The sequence below is a fragment of the Coregonus clupeaformis genome, chromosome 11 (genome assembly GCF_020615455.1).
Source record: "Coregonus clupeaformis isolate EN_2021a chromosome 11, ASM2061545v1, whole genome shotgun sequence".
Classification (NCBI taxonomy): domain Eukaryota; kingdom Metazoa; phylum Chordata; class Actinopteri; order Salmoniformes; family Salmonidae; genus Coregonus; species Coregonus clupeaformis.
The window spans coordinates 34885554-34905286 of record NC_059202.1 but is presented as its reverse complement, the minus strand read 5'-3'; the positions used below and the strand labels follow the sequence as shown (position 1 = coordinate 34905286).

At 45.2% G+C, this 19733-nt stretch overlaps 1 protein-coding gene across 1 annotated transcript; it reads left to right on the top strand.

The window, feature by feature from the left end:
* Positions 1-1249: 1249 nt before the first annotated feature.
* On the top strand, positions 1250-17639 carry LOC121577323 (low-density lipoprotein receptor-like). Its single transcript, XM_041891085.2, has 3 exons — positions 1250-1332; positions 13768-13884; positions 16537-17639. Exons 1-3 carry the CDS (start codon positions 1275-1277, stop codon positions 16950-16952), a joined length of 591 nt encoding a protein of 196 aa, XP_041747019.1. The 5' UTR covers positions 1250-1274; the 3' UTR covers positions 16953-17639.
* Positions 17640-19733: the final 2094 nt, after the last annotated feature.

Below are 19733 nucleotides of genomic sequence, written 5' to 3'. Positions count from 1 at the left end.
TGGTTGGATAACCGTAATCTTAAATCGTCCACTTTATTTTCAAAAGATTGAACGTTGGCTAATAGGATTGATGGAAGAGGCAGTTTACTCGCTCGCCGTCGGATCCTTACAAGGCACCCGGATCTACGTCCCGCGATATCTCCGATCTCTTCCTCACGCGAATGACGGGGATTTGGGCCTTGTCGGGTGTCTGTATGATATCCTTCGCGGCCGCCTCGTTGAAGAAAAAATCTTCGTCCAATACGAGGTGAGTAATCGCTGTCCTGATATCCAGAAGCTCTTTTTGGTTATAAGAGACGATGGCAGAAACATTATGTACAAAATAAATTACAAATAACGCGGAAAAACACACATAATAGTACAATTGGTTAGAGGGCTGTAAAACGGCAGCCATCTTCTCCGGCGCTGTTTAACTGAACTCTGAAAAATATGATGTCAAATCATGACGTTAGTGATATTCAGGTCGGAAAGTCGGATCTCTAGAAAGAGGCAGAAGTTCCCGAGTTGGAATTGCGAGTTGGATTAACATTCAAATCGATTTTCCAATTCGGAGCTCGTTCTTTTCCGAGATCCCAGTTGTTTTGAACACACTGAAGTTGGCGATTTCCGAGTTCCCAGTTGTTTTGAACGCGGCATCAGCACCAGGAAAGGGATTTACGCCTCGATCAGACGTGGTAGCGTCACAGACGTGATTAGTTTGGACACAGATAGAACAATGAGACCGATATTTCATTGGATGTATAAATGTGAAGCATCCACTTGGCGTTTCCAGAGGAAGCCCACTGGCGCGCAGTGGGTGAACATGGAACGAGATCGATTTTGGCCGACATTCTGAAAACTTCTCATCGATGAAACATTTGATCTCAATACAGTTTTCTGTTCCCAAAACTAGAATATGTTATGAACAGAGTGGACTAAGGTTTGTACACTTTACCCTTTGCAAAAGTTTTTTTTAAATCGAGTTGTTTAGGAGTGCAAAGGCAAATTGAGTTATTGCACATGCACACTTCAGAGTAGGCGTTCCCTAACGGAAATATGCAGATAATGCTAGAACGCGCCAATAGGATCTCGCTATCTCGTGCTTGGCTCTGCCCCCTCCTTGCTTGTTCTGCCCACTATGGCTCATTTGTTCCCATTGGAAACGACAGGTTTAGTTATAAAAATCTTTGGTTTGGATTTCGGAATACATCACAACACTTCCGTTTTGAACACAGCTCGCCTTATTAATACACCATTACGTAATTTTCATGCGCCTCTAACTGCAGATACTGAGCATGGGAAACCTTCGTAGAATACTTCTTACTCAGTTGCTAACCTTCCATTATATTTGTGGTAAGATAAACTTGCCAGTTACATATTTGCACTGTTTTATTGGTGTTTGTCATTTTGCGTTGGTGGCGCGTGTAACGTTATTTCCATCGCCTGATTCGCAGCTGTTTTATGACGTGAAGCCCACATTTCTTACAGGTGCAGTAGCTAGTAGCGTCGATATAAAAACTATCTTGGTTGCATTGAAGCTAGTTAATGTTATGCTCCATTAAGCACTGTTTGGCATACCACAGAACATTTTCGACCAACCTTAACTTGGCTTTACTATCTTCGTTCTCGATTCGGCCAAACATGCATATTCTATAATGTGTCCAATTGCAGGTGGTTCGTTTGAATTAAGAATTCATTTTTTTCTACATTTAGTTATCCAACTATGTGTACTACTTCTTCTTTGGTATCACAGCGTTCACACATTTTGTTTGTGCATGCCGCCACCTACTGTACGGTAGTGTGTGGTCAATCACGTTACATTTTACAGAGCAGACGCTCTTATCCAGAGCGACTTACAGTTAGTGAGTGCATACGTTTTTTTTTCTTCATACTGCCCCCCCCCGTGGGAATCGAACCCACAACCCTGGCGTTGCAAACGCCATGCTCTACCAACTGAGCTACACAGGACTATATGCTGCCTCAGGACCTGGACGACTTGCGTTAATAGAAGGAACTATGAATTCTGCTCTGTATCAGAGAATTCTATAGGAGAATGTCAGACCATCCGTCTGTGAGCTGAAGCTGAAGCGCAGCTGGGTCATGCAGCAAGACAATGATCCAAAACACACATTCAAGTCTACATGAAAATTGCTAAAAAACAACACATTTGAAGTTTTGGAATGGCCTAGTCAAAGTCCAGACCTAATCCCAATTGAGATGTTGTGGCAGGACTTGAAACGAGCAGTTCATGCTTGAAAACCCACACGTCACTGAGTTAAAGCAGTTCTGCATGGAAGAGTGGGCCAAAATTCCTCCACAGCGACGTGAGAGACTGATCAACAACTACAGCAAGCATTTGGTTGGAGTCATTGCAGCTAAAGGTGGCACAACCAGTTATTGAGTGTAAGGGGGCAATTACTTTTTCACACAGGGGAATTGGGTGTTGCATAACTTTGTTTATGAAATAAATATGTAATTGTTGTTATTTGTTCACTTATGTTCCCTTTATCTAATATTAGGTTTTGGTTGAAGATCTGATAACATTCAGTATCACAAATATGCAAAAGTAGAGAAAATTAGAAAGGGGGCAAATACTTTTTCACAGCACTGTATATATATATATATATATATATATGTGTGTGTGTGAATATATACAGTGGTGTGAAAAAGTGTTTGCCCCCTTCCTGATTTGTTTGCATGTTTGTCACACTTAAATGTTTCAGATCATCAAACAAATTTAAATATTAGTCAAAGAAAACAAGTAAACACAAAATGCAGTTTTGAAATGAAGGTTGTTGTTGATATTATTAAGGGCAAACAAAATCCAAACCTACATGGCCCTGTGTGAAAGTGTTTGCCCCCCCTGTTATAACACAACTCAACTGTGGTTTATCACACCTGAGTTCAATTCCTCTAGCCACACCCAGGCCTGATTACTGCCACACCTGTTCTCAATCAAGGAATCACTTAAATAGGACCTGCCTGACAAAGTGAAGTAGACCAAAAGATCCTTAAAAGCTAGACATCATGCCGAGATCCCAAGAAATTCAGGAACAAATGAGAAAGAAAGTAATTGAGATCCATCAGTCTGGAAAAGTTTATAAAGCCATTTCTAAAGCTTTGGGACTCCAGCGAACCACAGTGAGAGCCATTATCCACAAATGGCGAAAACATGGAACAGTGGTGAACCTTCCCAGGAGTGGCTGGCCGACCAAAATTACCCCAAGAGCGCAGCGACGACTCATCCAAGAGGTCACAAAAGACCCCACAACAACATCCAAAGAGCTGCAGGCCTCACTTGCCTCACTTAAGGTCAGTGTTCATGACTCCTCCATAAGAAAGAGACTGGGCAAAAATGGCCTGCATGGCAGAGTTCCAAGACGAAAACCACTGCTGAGCAAAAATAACATTAAGGCTCGTCTCATTTTTGCCAGAACATCTCGATGATCCCCAAGACCTTTGGGAAAATACTCTGTGGACTGACGAGACAAAAGTTGAACTTTTTGGAAGGTGTGTGTCCCATTACATCTGGTGTAAAAGTAACACCGCATTTCAGAAAAAGAACATCATACCAACAGTAAAATATGGTGGTGGTAGTGTGATGGTCTGGGCCTGTTTTGCTGCTTCAGGACCTGGAAGACTTGCTGTGATAAATGGAACCATGAATTCTGCTGTCTACCAAAAAATCCTGAAGGAGAATGTCCGGCCATCTGTTCGTGACCTCAAGCTGAAGCGAACTTGGGTTCTGCAGCAGGACAATGATCCAAAACACACCAGCAAGTCCACCTCTGAATGGCTGAAGAAGACTTTGGAGTGGCCTAGTCAAAGTCCTGACCTGAATCCTATTGAGGTGCTGTGGCATGACCTTAAAAAGGCAGTTCATGCTCGAAATCCCTCCAATGTGGCTGAATTACAACAATTCTGCAAAGATGAGTGGGCCAAAATTCCTCCACAGCGCTGTAAAAGACTCATTGCAAGTTATCGCAAACGCTTGATTGCAGTTGTTGCTGCTAAGGGTGGCCCAACCAGTTATTAGGTTGTAGGGGTCAATCACTTTTTCACACAGGGCCATGTGGGTTTGGATTTTGTTTTCCCATAATGACAACCTTCATTTCAAAACTGCATTTTGTGTTATCTTTGACTAATATTTAAATTTGTTTGATCTGAAACATATTTAAGTGTGACAAACATGCAAAAAAATAAGAAATCAGGAAGGGGGCAAAAACTTTTTCACACCACTGTGTGTGTGTATATATATATATATATATAAACGTGTGTGTATATTTACATTTTAGTCATTTAGCAGACACTCTTATCCAGAGCGACTTACAGTTAGTGAGTGCATACATTTTGTGTGTGTGTATGTATAATGTGGTCCTCTGTAGCTCAATTGGTAGAGCATGGTGCTTGTAACGCCAGTGTAGTGGGTTCGATCCCCGGGACCACCCATACGTAAACATTTATGCACACATGACTGTAAGTCGCTTTGGATAAAAGCGTCTGCTAAATGGCATATTATTATATAATACCATTTGAAATGCTCTGTACCGCCAGAAACACACTTAACGCCACCCCGGTAATTACTCCTTTCAAAGGTGCCCTGCTCTGGAGAGCAAAGCAAGTCACAGGTCTTGTCATGTGACTTGAAGCGCCCGCTCCCTCTGGATGGAAGAAACACCGAAAATCATCACTTGTCCACTTCGAGCTACCTTCACCGATTTTAACAGTACCCAATTTATTTCTACCCAGCCTGAGACTACATATGGATCAGGCAAAAGGCAGGGATCCACTTTCTCAAAAAATGTCACTCCCACTGGGCCCGACTCATCCTTTGTATGACCATTGGGGCGAGGCTCGGACTTGGAGGTCTTCGCCACACCTGCCACCACAGGTAATTCATCCTCACTCTCGCCAGGTTCCATTTCTGAGACCGCAGAATACGGTTTGTACTTGGCGCCATTCTTCCTCAACACACATCTTCCCACAGCACTCTGCTCATCTCCTTCATCCTCGCTGTCCATAACCATGTCTACCCGTTCACCACACTTTTGCCGCGCCTTCATCCGCTGTATTGCTTGCAGAGCACTCACTGATGGCGTTTCTCCAAAACCCAACTTCTGTTCCTTAGCCCAATTTACAAGTCTGGCTATCTTTTTATTTCACCTTTATTTAACCAGGTAAGCCAGTTGAGAACAAGTTTTCATTTACAACTGCGACCTGGCAAAGATAAAGCAAAGCAGTGCGATTTAAAAACAACAACACAGAGTTACATATAGGGTAAACAAAACATAAAGTCAAAAATACAACAGAAAATATAAATGCATCTGTGTGCGAATATAGTAAATTATGGCGGTAAGGCAATAAATAGGCCATAGTGCAAAATAGTTAAAATTTTGTATTAACACTGGAATGATTGATGTGCAAATAGAGATACTGGGATGCAAATTAGCAAAATAAATAATATGGGGATGAGGTAGTTGGATGGGCTAATTACAGATGGGCTGTGTACAGATGCAGTGATCGGTAAGCTGCTCTGACAACTGATGCTTAAAGTTAGTGAGGGAGATAAGAGTCTCCAGCTTCAGAGATTTTTGCAGTTCGTTCCAGTCATTGGCAGCAGAGAACTGGAAGGAATGGCAGCCAAAGGAGGTGTTGGCTTTGGGGATGACCAGTGAGATATACCTGCTGGAGTGCAGACTACGGGTGGGTGTTGCTATGGTGACCAGTGAGCTAAGATAAGGAGGGGATTTGCCTAGCAGCGATTTATAGATGACCTGGAGCCAGTGGATTTGGCGACAAATATGTAGTGAGGGCCAGCCAACAAGAGCGTACAGGTCACAATGGTGGGTAGTATATGGGACTTTGGTGACAAAACGGATGGCACTGTGATAGACTACATCCAACTTGCTGAGTAGAGTGTTTGAGGCTATTTTGTAAATGACATTGCCGAAGTCAAGGATCGGTAGGATAGTCAGTTCTACGAGGGCATGTTTGGCAGCATGAGTGAAGGAGGCTTTGTTGCGAAATAGGAAGCCGATTCTAGATTTAACTTTGGATTGGAGATGCTTAATGTGAGTCTGGAAGGAGAGTTTACGGTCTAACCAGACACCTAGGTATTTGTAGTTGTCCACATATTCTAAGTCAGACCTGCCGAGAGTAGTGATTCTAGTCGGGTGGGCGGGTGAAAGCAGCATTTGGTTGAAGAGCATGCATTTAGTTTTACTAGTGTTTAAGAGCAGTTGGAGGCTACGGAAGGAGTGTTGAATGGCATTGAAGCTCGTTTGGAGGTTTGTTAACACAGTGTCCAATGAAGGGCCAGATGTATACAAAATGGTGTCGTCCGCATAGAGGTGGATCCGAGCGTCACCAGCAGCAAGAGCAACATCATTGATAAACACAGAGAATAGAGACTGCCAGAGGTCCAGACAACAGGCCCTCCGATTTGACACATTGAACTCTATCTGAGAAGTACAGTGGGGAAAAAAAGTATTTAGTCAGCCACCAATTGTGCAAGTTCTCCCACTTAAAAAGATGAGAGAGGCCTGTAATTTTCATCATAGGTACACGTCAACTATGACAGACAAATTGAGAAAGGAAAATCCAGAATATCACATTGTAGGATTTTTAATGAATTTATTTGCAAATTATGGTGGAAAATAAGTATTTGGTCACCTACAAACAAGCAAGATTTCTGGCTCTCACAGACCTGTAACTTCTTCTATAAGAGGCTCCTCTGTCCTCCACTCGTTACCTGTATTAATGGCACCTGTTTGAACTTGTTATCAGTATAAAAGACACCTGTCCACAACCTCAAACAGCCACACTCCAAACTCCACTATGGCCAAGACCAAAGAGCTGTCAAAGGACACCAGAAACAAAATTGTAGACCTGCACCAGGCTGGGGAAGACTGAATCTGCAATAGGTAAGCAGCTTGGTTTGAAGAAATCAACTGTGGGAGCAATTATTAGGAAATGGAAGACATACAAGACCACTGATAATCTCCCTCGATCTAGGGCTCCACGCAAGATCTCACCCCGTGGGGTCAAAATGATCACAAGAATGGTGAGCAAAAATCCCAGAACCACACGGGGGGACCTAGTGAATGACCTGCAGAGAGCTGGGACCAAAGTAACAAAGCCTACCATCAGTAACACACGACGCCGCCAGGGACTCAAATCCTGCAGTGCAAGACGTGTCCCCCTGCTTAAACCAGTACATGTCCAGGCCTGTCTGAAGTTTGCTAGAGTGCATTTGGATGATCCAGAAGAGGATTGGGAGAATGTCATATGGTCAGATCAAACCAAAATAGAACTTTTTGGTAAAAACTCAACTTGTCGTGTTTGGAGGACAAAGAATGCTGAGTTGCATCCAAAGAACACCATACCTACTGTGAAGCATGGGGGTGGAAACATCATGCTTTGGGGCTGTTTTTCTGCAAAGGGACCAGGATGACTGATCCGTGTAAAGGAAAGAATGAACGGGGCCATGTATCGTCAGATTTTGAGTGAAAACCTCCTTCCATCAGCAAGGGCATAGAAGATTAAACGTGGCTGGGTCTTTCAGCATGACAATGATCCCAAACACACCACCCGGGCAACGAAGGAGTGGCTTCGTAAGAAGCATTTCAAGGTCCTGGAGTGGCCTAGCCAGTCTCCAGATCTCAACCCCATAGAAAATCTTTGGAGGGAGTTGAAAGTCTGTGTTGCCCAGTGACAGCTCCAAAACATCACTGTTCTAGAGGAGATCTGCATGGAGGAATGGGCCAAAATACCAGCAAACAGTGTGTGAAAACCTTGTGAAGACTTACAGAAAGCGTTTGACCTGTGTCATTGCCAACAAAGGGTATATAACAAAGTATTGAGAAACTTTTGTTATTGACCAAATACTTATTTTCCACCATAATTTGCAAATAAATTCATAAAAAATCCTACAATGTGATTTTCTGGATTTTTTTCCTCATTTTGTCTCTCATAGTTGACGTGTACATATGATGAAAATTACAGGCCTCTCTCATCTTTTTAAGTGGGAGAACTTGCACAATTGGTGGCTGACTAAATACCTTTTTCCCCCACTGTAGTTGGTGAACCAGGCGAGGCAGTCATTTGAGAAACCAAGGCTATTTAGTGTGCCAATAAGAATGCAGTGGTTGACAGAGTCGAAAGCCTTGGCCAGGTCGATGAAGACGGCTGCGCAGTACTGTCTTTTATCGATCGCGGTTATAATATCGTTTAGGACCTTGAGCGTGGCTGAGGTGCAACCATGACCAGCTCGGAAACCGGATTGCATAGCGGAGAAGGTACGGTGGGATTCGAAATGGTCGGTGATCTGTTTTGTTAACTTGGCTTTCAAATACTTTCGAAAGGCAGGGCAGGATGGATATAGGTCTGTAACAGTTTGGATCTAGAGTGTCACCCCCTTTAAAGAGGGGGATGACCGTGGCAGCTTTCCAATCTCTGGGGATCTCAGACGTTATGAAAGAGAGGTTGAACAGGCTAGTAATAGGGGTTGCGACAATTTCGGCGGCTAATGTTAGAAAGAAAGGGTCCAGATTGTCTAGCCCAGCTGATTTGTAGGGGTCCAGATTTTGCAGCTCTTTCAGAACATCAGCTGTCTGAATTTGTGTAAAGGAGAAGCGGGGGGGGCATTGGCAAGTTGCAGTGCTGGTGGCCGGGGTAGTGTTAGCCAGGTAGAAAGCAAGGCCAGCCGTAGCAACATGCTTGTTGAAATTCTCGATTATTGTAGAGTTATCGGTGGTGACAGTGTTTCCTAGCCTCTGTGCAGTGGGCAGTTGGGAGGAGGTGCTCTTATTCTCCATGGACTTTACAGTGTCCCAAAACTTTTTGGAATTAGTGCTACAGGATGCAAATTTCTGTTTGAAAAAGCTAGCCTTTGCTTTCCTAACTGATTGTGTATATTGGTTCCTGACTTCCCTGAAAAGTTGCATATTGCTGGGTCTGTTCGATGCTAATGCAGTACGCCACAGGATGTTTTTGTGCTGGTCAAGGGCAGGCAAGTCTGAGGAGAACCAGGGGCTATATCTGTTCTTAGTTCAGAATTTTCTTGAATGGGCCATGCTTATTTAAGATTGAGAGGAAACCACTTTTAAAGAACAACCAGGCATCCTCTACTGACGGAATGAGGTCAATATCCATCCAGGATACCCGGGCCAGGTCAATTAGAAAGGCCTGCTCGCTAAAGTGTTTTAGGGAGCGTTTGACAGTGATGAGGGGTGGTCGTTTGACCGCAGATCCGTTACGGACGCAGGCAATAAGGCAGTGATCGCTGAGATCCTGGTTGAAGACAGCGGAGGTGTATTTAGAGGGTAAATTTGTCAGGATGATATCTATGAGGGTGCCCATTTTTACAGATTTTGGGTTGTACCGGGTAGGTTCGTTGATAATTTGTGTGAGATTGAGGGCATCTAGTTTAGATTGTAGGACGGCCGGGGTGTTAAGCATATCCCAGTTTAGGTCACCAAGCAGTACGAACTCTGAGGATAGATGGGGGCAATCAGTTCACATATGGTGTCCAGGGCACAGCTCGGGCTGAGGGGGGGTCTGTAGCAAGCGGCAACAGTGAGAGACTTATTTCTGGAAAGGTGGATTTTTAGAAGTAGAAGCTCAAACTGTTTGGGCACAGACCTGGATAGTATGATAGGCAGTTCAATCGAGATGGAAAATGTTGTAGTTGGGGATGGACATTTCTGAATTTTTGGTGGCCTTCCTAAGCCAGGATTCAGACACTGCTAGAACATCAGGGTTGGCGGAGTGTGCTAACGCTGTGAATAACTCAAACTTAGGGAGGAGGCTTTGGATGTTAACGTGCAAGAAATACAGAAGTCAACCAATGATAATGCCTGGGGAGTAGGAGGGATAATGGTGGCTACAGGGCCTAGGTTAGCCTCTACATCACCAGAGGAACAGAGGAGGAGTAGAATAAGGATACGGCTAAAGGCTTTAAGAACTGGTGTTCTAGTGCGTTGTGTACAGAGAAAAAAATGGGCAGATTTCTGGGCGTTGTAGAATAGATTCAGGGAATTATGTACAGACAAGGATATGGAAGGATATGAGTACAGTGGAGGTAAACCTAAGGGTTGGGTAACGATGAAAGAGAGAGCATCACTGGAGGCACCGATTGAGCCTGTCTCTGCGTGTATGGGGGGTGGGACAAAGGAGCTGTCTAAGGCAGGTTGAGCTAGGCTGGGGGCTCTACAGTGAAATAGTACAATAAGAAATAACCAAAACAGCAATAAGCAAGGCATAGTGATATGGGAGGGAGGCAAAAAGCAATCACAGGTGTTATTCGAGAGCGCTAAGACAACAGCTGGTAATGGCGACAAAGTTTGGGCTGAGGCTAAACATAAACAGGATGCGGTACCGTATAAAGGAACAGTCCAGCAGGCATCAGCTGTATAGCTGAGTTATCATAAGGTCCGGTGAACAGCAATAGGAGAGTTCGGAGGTAGTTTGGGGGCTGCTACAGCACTGGCGAGCAAGAGGCCCGGCTTGCGTGTGCTAGCGGGCCGGGGCTAGCAGATGGATCTTCGTGGGCGACGTCGTAACGGGAAGCCTGTTGAAACCACATCAGACGATTTCGTCGGAAAACCAGTCGTGTTGGATCGGCAGGGCACCGTGTCAACACTAGGAGGTCCCATCCGGTTGACAGAGAGGTAGATAGCCGGGAGATGGGCCTGGCTCGAGGCTAGCTCAAGGCTAACCGGTGCTTGCTAAGGGGCAATGGTAATTAGCCAACGACAACAGCCATTTGGTTGCAGCTAGCTGCTTGCGATGATCCGGCGCTAGGGTCCAGTGATTCCGGCAGAAAATCCGATATGCTCTGGGTTGATAGCACGCTGTGCAGACTGGCTGACAAATTGTCCAGGCTAGAGCTGGCTGGTGGGTAGTGCAGGCCACGGACAATGGTGAAGACGCTAACGGTGGCTAATAGCAATTAGCCATTCGGTTGCAGCTTGGTTGCTTGATTGGGCGGATTAGATTATTCTGAGCAGTGACGTCATTGGGTGAAAGCAGGGAGGGAGGATCGTCATTCGCAAATTAACAGTAATCTGTGCAGCTCGGTCATTTTGTCAACAAGGCAGCATGGTGCATTGTCCAGAAACAAAACATCTCTTTCCCATAAAATACATTTTTGAGTTTTCTAACAACTTTTCATTGGGAAGGCATATATAAAGCGTTGTTTTCCCAAAGCAATCACTTTCGCATGTGAAAACGGAATCCTACTATACTGAACAAAAATATAAACGCAACATGAAACAATTTCAAAGCTTTTACTGAGTTCATATAAGGAAATCAGTCAATTGAAATAAATTCATTAGGCTCTAATCTATGGATTTAATGTGACTGGGCAGGGGTGCAGCCATGGGTGGGCCTTGGAGGGCATAGGCCCACCCACTTGGCAGCCAGGCCCACCCACTGGGGAGCCAAGCCCACCCAATCAGAATTAGTTTTTCCCCACAAAAGGGCTTTATTATAGACACAAATATTCCGCATGTCACGATGACACTCACTGGTCTTATTCAATGAGAGAAGTGGAAAAATGTGAAATGGACAAGATGGCGGTGTACATATTGTTGGATTACTTAATGGAGCAAAGTATTTATTTTAATAAGAGCATTTTCTAAATTCAAATGGCATTTTAGAAGATGCATGTTTGGTCAATCGAGAACAAAGCTGGTTTCACCAAGTTCAGGTTGGAAGAAAATTATTTGTGCTATGCCAAACCGTACCTTTCCTGTAACTGCTAATGGAGCATCACATTAGCCCATTACAATCTGCTAGTGATTTGATTTATTAGGAGCCCCATTAGCCGATGCCAATGGCGACAGCAAGTCTTACTGGGGTCTGACATATAACAAACAAGATATCAGTTACACATACATGTCAGTACATACAGTGCATTCAGAAAGTATTCAGACCCCTTCACTTTTTCCACATTTTGTTACGTTACGGCCTTATTCTAAAATGGATTAAATTAACAAAGTACTTCAGCAAAGGCCTGAATACTTATGTAAATGTAATATAGCAGTTTTCTTTTTTTTTATGTGCAAAAATGTCAACCTGTTTTTGCTTTGTCATTATGGGGTATTGTGTGTAGATTGATTGGGGGGACAATTTAATCCATTTTAGAATAAGGCTGTAAGGTGAAAAAGTGAAGGGGTCTGAATACTTTCCGAATGCATTGTACACACAACAAGTGAAGTGAGGTGTTGCTTTATTTGTTTTTTGAAACCAGGTTTGCTGTGCACTTGTGCTATGTAATATGGAAGGGAGTTCCATGCACTCATCGCTCTGTATAATACTGTACGTTTCCTTGAATTTGTTCTGGACCTGGGGACTGTAAAAAGACCCCTGGTGGCATGTCTGGTGGGGTAAGTGTGTGTCAGTGCTGCGTGTAAGTTGATTTCCAACACATTCATGTTTCTTATAAAAACAAGAAGTGACGCAGTCAGTCTTTCCTCAACTCTTAGCCAAGAGAGACTGGCATGCATAGTATTCAAATTAGGCCTCTGATTACAATGAAGAGCAAGACAGGCCGCTCTGTTCTGGACCAGCTGCAGGTTAACTAGGTCTTTCTTTGCAGTACTTGACCATATGACTGGACAATAATCAAGATAAGCTAAAACTAGAGCCTGCAGGACTTTGGAGTGTGGTGTCAAAAAAGCTGAGCATCCCTTTTGTTACGGACGGGAGAGCCCCATCTTTACAACCATTGAATATATGTTTTGACCATGACAGTTTACAATCTAAGTAATTTAGTCTCCTCAACTTTATTCAACAGCCACAACATTCATTACCAGATTCAGCTGAGTTCTAGAATTTAGGGAAGGATTTATACCAAATACAATTCTCATAGTTTTAGAGATGTTTATTACTGGTTACCCATTCCAAAACAGACTGCAACTCTTTGTTAACGGTTTCAGTGACTTCATTGGCTGTGGTTGCTGATGTGTATATGGTTGAATCATCAGCATACATGGACACACATGCTTTGTTAAATGCCAGTGGCAGGTCATTGGTAAAACTAAAAAAGAGTAGAGGGCCTAGAGAGCTGCCCTGTGGTACGCCACACTTTACATGTTTGACATTTAGAGAAGCTTCCATTTAAAGAAAACCCACAAGTTCTATTAGACTGCCATATCGTGGATTCAGAGCTGAAGTTGAAAAGCCATAACACAAGTTTTCTCAACAACAGGTTATGCAGTAATATGTCAAACATTTTAACGCAAGTATTTTCATAACATGGAGGTGCATCCCCGGCCTCCGGGTGTGTGACGGGGACAGCGATTGTGAGGATGGCAGTGATTCCGCTGCAGGGAGTGACCGTGGTTTTCCCTGGTTAAAGACCAGTGGATCATAGGGGAGGCTGAATTCTCCAGTACAGCGTGTACCTGTAATAATTTGATAGCGTCCAGTAGCAGGGATGTCAAAGTCCAGTGTTTGAGTTTGCTGATTTTAATACTTGGCCATATCAGTTGTGACATTTCTGCTGGAGCACACTGTAGGTCTGTACACCTGTGTCATCATCGTGTGATCTGGATCGGGTTCACTAGACACCAAACAGACAAACGGGGAGAGGCTGCCTGAACTTGTCCAATAAGAAATTATATTTTTTGTTTTCCATTCCAAAACATTTTGTTACGTTTTGCTACAGTACACTATGAATATGATCCAGATCACATTTATATAAAATGTATTGAGAGAAGGTAATAATTGCATATGACAATTTTGTAATTTTGTGAAAATATTCTTATTTTGGCTGTGTTTCAGGGGAGTGGACCTGCCCAGGGTTTCTGTGTACAGATGGAGGTTGCGTTGCCCAGAGTGCTCTTTGTGACGGCACCGCGGACTGTCATGACTGCTCTGACGAGTTAGATCTTACCACAGGTAAGATCCTCTTTCCTAAGGGAAAGAGGATACCTCTGCCACCTGGGTTGGGCTCAAGTTACACATGGAACGAATTGCTCAACATCATTGTATGGACAAAGTGCAAATTTCTTCATCCATCCGATTTTAACAGAGCCTCTTTCACAATCTTAAATACTATGGGCCACATTCACTAAGCTGATGCACAAATGCAACATTTGCTTAAATTCCAGAGGGATTAAAGCATAACAGTAACCAGAAAAGGTTTACAAAAGAAAAATGACCCCATGGGAAAGTTAGTCAGTGTCACACCCTGGCTAATGGACTCTATTTGTTGAGCCAGAGTGTGTTTGTTCTATGTGGTTATGTCTATGTTGGGGGTTCTAGTTAGTCTGTTTCTATGTTTGACTGAGTGACTCCCAATCAGAGGCAACGAGTGTCAGCTGTGTGCTGGTTGTCTCTGATTGGGAGCCATATTTAACTGTCTGTGTTTCACTTTGTGTTTGTGGGTTTTTGTTCCGTGTTCGGTCAGTGTCACCGTGGACTTCACGAGTCGTGTATTTGTTTTGTTTAGTGTGCTTTTTATCGCTGTCGATAATAAAGATCACCATGTTCGTGCAACACGCTGCGTATTGGTCTACTCACTCCTACGACGATCGTGACAGAAAAACCCACCAAAACGGGACCAAGCAGTGTGAAGAGGAGAGAGGAAGGACCTGGGATCAGTGGAGTAGGAGTTTCGACTGGGCCCCGCTAAGTGAAGAGAAGAGGGGCTGGTCTATGGAGCAGTGGATTAAAAGTCTCGACTGGGCCAAGCCAAGTGAAGAGCAGAGAGGTTGGACTTGGAAGCAGTGGGGTGAGAGTCTGGCGAGAACTAGAGAGGCCTGGTCCACGGGGAGGAGAGAACCCCAGAAATTTTTTAGGGGGGGGCTCACGACGTGGACGACGGGGCAGCAGGAGGCCGCGATGGAGCGGTCCAGCGGGTGTGCAGAGGAGGCCGCCAGGTTAAGGGGGCCACTGGTCACAGAGGAGAGGGAAAGTGTGGAGGCACGGCGAGAGGTACTGGGGTGTGTTACCAGTCCGGTCCGGCCCGTTCCTGATCCCTGCGTAGGGCCAGTGGTGTGTGTCCCCAGTACGGTCCGGCCTGTTCCTGTTCCTCGCATCGAGCCTGTGGTGCGTGTCGTCAGCCCGGCCCGGCCTGTTCCTCCTTCCCGCACCGAGCCTATGGTGCGCGTCGCCAGCCCAGCCCGGCCTGTTCCTGCTCCACGCACCAAGCCTACGGTGTGCGTCGCCCGGCCTGTTCCTGCTCCACGCACCAAACCTACGGTGTGCGTCGTCAGCCCGGCCCGGCCTGTTCCTGCCACTCGCAACAAACCTACGGTGTGCGTCGCCAGCCCGGCCCGGCCTGTTCCTGCCACTCGCACCAAACCTACGGTGCGCGTCGCCAGCCCGGCCCGGCCTGTTCCTGCCACTCGCACCAAACAGACGGTGCGCGTCGCCAGCCCGGCCCGGCCTGTTCCTGCCACTCGCACCAAGCCAGGGGTGCGAGTCGCCGGCCCGGCCTGTTCCTGCCACTCGCACCAAGCCAGGGGTGCGAGTCGTCAGCCTGGTCCAGCCTGTTCCTGCCACTCGCACCAAGCCAGGGGTGCGAGTCGTCAGCCTGGTCCAGAACGTTCCTGCTACTCGCACCAAGCCAGGGGTGCGAGTCGTCAGTCCGGTGAGGCCCGTTCGGCTCCACGCACCAAGCCAGGGGTGCGAGTCGTCAGTCCGGTGAGGCCCGTTCCGGCTCCACGCACAAAGCCAGGGGGTGCGAGTCGTCAGCCCGGGTCCGGCCCGTGGCTGCTCCACGCACCAGGCCAGGGGGTGCGCATCGTCAGCCAGGTCCGGGTCCTTTCCTGCCTCGCGCGCCAAGCCAGGGGTGCGCGTCGTCTGTCCGGCACAACCCGTGCCTGGGTCACCGGTGCCTAATCAGGTACCGGTCAACGGCTCCACAACGGAGCTGAAGCTAGCCGCTCCTGCTACGTCCAGGTCAGCTCCAGCCAGCGGGACCAGACCGGACCAGGGGCGCTATGGGGGGTTTATTGGAGGGTGGTGGGCAAGCCCGGAGCCAGAACCGCCGACGAGGAGGTATGCCCACCCAGCCCTCCCCTGTTTTGCGTTTTTGAGGCGCGGTACTGAAACACCCTGGCTAATGGACTCTATTTGTTGAGCCAGAGTGTGTTTGTTCTATGTGGTTATGTCTATGTTGGGGGTTCTAGTTAGTCTGTTTCTATGTTTGACTGAGTGACTCCCAATCAGAGGCAACGAGTGTCAGCTGTGTGCTGGTTGTCTCTGATTGGGAGCCATATTTAACTGTCTGTGTTTCACTTTGTGTTTGTGGGTTTTTGTTCCGTGTTCGGTCAGTGTCACCGTGGACTTCACGAGTCGTGTATTTGTTTTGTTTAGTGTGCTTTTTATCGCTGTCGATAATAAAGATCACCATGTTCGTGCAACACGCTGCGTATTGGTCTACTCACTCCTATGACGATCGTGACAGTCAGTTTAATGTGATAGTTTATTTGTATTCCCCTCTGAAAATAATAGGTGCAAACTTTGTAAAAACGTAGGAAAGCTGTCCCTTTATTTAAAGTACATGACCACTAATTGCCTTCTATGGGCTTTCATCTTTCCCAGGTTTGTTCCAATGTAAGAAGGATGAGTTTGCCTGTGGCAGTAGGCGATGTGTATCCCTCCGCTTTCGCTGTGATGGCACTGACGACTGTGGCGATGGCAGTGACGAGGCCTCCTGTCAGAAGAACTGTACAGCCGACTCCTTCCTCTGTGAGCGGACTGGAAGCTGCGTTGCCAGGGCCAAGCTGTGTGACCGCTGGCCCGACTGCCCCGTTAGGCAGGACGTGGGTGCCGACGCATGTCCCTCCGGCCTGACCCGGGCCCCTCACACTTGCTTCAGCTCGGAGTTCAGTTGTGGGGACGGCCAGTGTGTGTGCCTCACTCCTGGAGGTGTGACCAATCGCCTGACTGTGCTGACACAAGCGACGAGGACGACTGTGGTGAGAACTATTGACACGTTATTACATCTATATCATTAGGCAGAAAACTGAAGAATATGGACTGAAACAGGGACCCCCTGGACTTGTCTAATTTGAACACAACCATGCTCTGCTGCTCTCCTCCTCCTAGACCAGCAGAGGGCGAAAGAACTTCACTCCTCAAGTTATAGCCTACTTGTTCCATTGTATTGACAGACAGTGGACCTATGATTATTTCCTTTAATTATGGTTTCAGTAATCAAAGAAATAGTAAGGATTCAGTGTTTGGTGTATATAGCACATGTGAACACATGCTATAGTAGAACACTGATCTCTTTAATGTTGCAACTAATAGTCTTGAGGTGGTTTGTTGCCCATAAAAATGTAATGCTTTTGATATTCTCTAACTAAGGGCTGGTGTCCCAGACACCGACTAGCCGATGTTTTTGATCTGTGTGCTATAAAAGTACAAACAAGCTCTGTTTAACATCCTGTAATGCATTTCCTGATAGACAGTAGTCAGCTTTCCATTTGCGTTTGTTTGTGATAACGGAAATTACCTATCCAATCTTTAAATATGGGTGTGTCTAGCTGCTGTTTTGTTTGGCATGGTACACCCTGCTTGGCTAAATATGACATTTGAAGGCAAACTGTTGGTTGACTAATTTGAATGACGCATGCACATTTCTAAAGTAATTTCTTGGCATTCTCTCAACCAGCTTCGAGGTAGTCACCTGGAATGCATTTCAATTAACAGGTGTGCCTTGTTAAAAGTTAATTTGTGGAATTTATTTCCTTAATGCGTTTGAGCCAATCAGTTGTGTTGTGACAAGGTAGGGTTGGTATACGGAAGATGGCCCTATTTGGTAAAAGACCAAGTCCATATTATGGCAAGAACAGCATAAAGGCCCCGTGTAGCTCAGTTGGTAGAGCATGGAGCTTGCAACGCCAGGGTTGTGGGTTCGTTTCCAACGGGGGGCCAGTATGAAAATGTATGCACTAACTAACTGTAAGTCGCTCTGGATAAGAGCGTCTGCTAATGACTAAAATGTAAATGTAATTACAATGGACAATTGTCATCCAGCTTGTTTATAACTATGCTACAGACTGATTGGTCCTGTATTCACTCTTCCCTGTCAGTGACCCTGTATCTTTCCCTATGTAGATCAGAATGAGTGTCTGGTGAACATTGGTGGCTGTTGTGGGAAATTATTCTCTTATATTTTAGATGTGCTGTTAGCTTAATAAGAAAGCATTAATGATTAAACATAATAGGTTTGTGCTGTACTGATATAGACTGTTTAACATAACAAGCTGTGATTAATGTGAGGAGCTGTTAGGGAGTAGGGGGAGATAAGGCTTGTGTCTCACACAGACACAAACACTGCCTCTTTGTTAGAACGCTCAAGGACATGTGTTCTGCTACAAAGATGTCTGAGGTTGCTGACTCTCTGGACAAGTTGCAAAACAACTAAACACCTGTCAACAGTGAAGCGCCAAGGGACTGGGACCAGCCTGTGCGCCAACGATAGGCTGAGTAAGTCTAAACCACACTCAGTCTCTACTCTGATAGGCCAGCAGGGAGCGGGAACTATCTCTGTCAGAGTATTTAAAGAAGAACTTATAACAATGGACCAGTTCTCTGACTGCCCTGTGTGGTATTTCAGTGGACCCGTATATACGAACATCATATTTACCATTGAAGTGTTTTGCATTAATTAAAATACTAGTCTATTTTAGGAGACGTGTATTGACCTCATTTTGTTCCAATACCAGATTTGAATTGACGCAAATTAACAATTGGTGACCTCTGACTGTGATCTGGTAAAGGGACTTTGCTGGGTATTGTCCGGCCCATTGGACTTCTCTGTCATTGAACGGTGTGTTTCACAAAGAGTCCGGACTACTAAAAACAGGTAAGCAGACACCTATTGTTATATAACTAAAGTTCTGCACATTGGCTTTATCCAAATTAATTTTGTGAAACACCTGTCTGATGTAAGTGAACTAAATTATGAAGCTATTATGAGTAGATAAGCACCATATTGTGACATGCAAACCTGTGGTGAATGTGATGTTAAACCATGGTACCATAGAGTATTTGTTCTACCGGCAAGGTCCGTAACTGCGGGGGTACGGCTAGGATCGGAGGAAATACTGAAATCCCCAGGCTAGGACCACCGGAAGTGGGAACTGTGGGATATAGGGTATATTGGTCTAAAAGTGTTGCGCTACTGGCAAGGATCGTATCTATGAGGGGACGGCTAGGATCAGAGGGACACTTACAATTTTAGATAGTGTTGCGCTATCGGCAAGGTCCGTAACTAGTACAGCTAGGATCGTAGGAGCACTTTAAAGTACACTATAGTGTTGGGCTTCGGCAGGGAGTTGTACTTGGGGGTACACCCAGATCGGAGGAGCACTTTAAAGTATAGGGTGTCGTATACATGAGAGTGCGAATGATCCCAGTGTAAAAATAGTGTTTGCAGACGAAATAAAAGAGTGAATGCGGGTTACTAAAATTAATAAACCTGTATACCTTGATAGAAAACTAATTAGGAATTAAAGACGTCTGTGGCTGTCCAAACTGTATAATTTGTGAATAACTATTGGGTTTGTGGTTGTTTAAACCGTATAATTTGTGAATGATAATTGGGAATAGATATACTAAGGTAGAGAAATTAAAATAAAATGTATTAAAAGTGAGAAATAGAAACTTGAACCTACAATTTTAAAACGTTTAGAATAGAAATAAAAAGAAGGAAGCGTCATGTACATTAATATGGCAGGACACACAGAGGCGGAACGAGTGCTGAAAGTACTGAAGTCCACCCTTGAAAC

Excerpts from the sequence above, each read along its gene's own strand:
- LOC121577323 (XM_041891085.2), top strand. The coding sequence starts at position 1,275 with ATGGGAAACCTTCGTAGAATACTTCTTACTCAGTTGCTAACCTTCCAT. Across the intron at positions 1,333-13,767 it reads AACCTTCCATTATATTTGTG|GGGAGTGGACCTGCCCAGGG; the intron begins GTAAGATAAACT and ends GCTGTGTTTCAG. Across the intron at positions 13,885-16,536 it reads CGAGTTAGATCTTACCACAG|GTTTGTTCCAATGTAAGAAG; the intron begins GTAAGATCCTCT and ends CATCTTTCCCAG.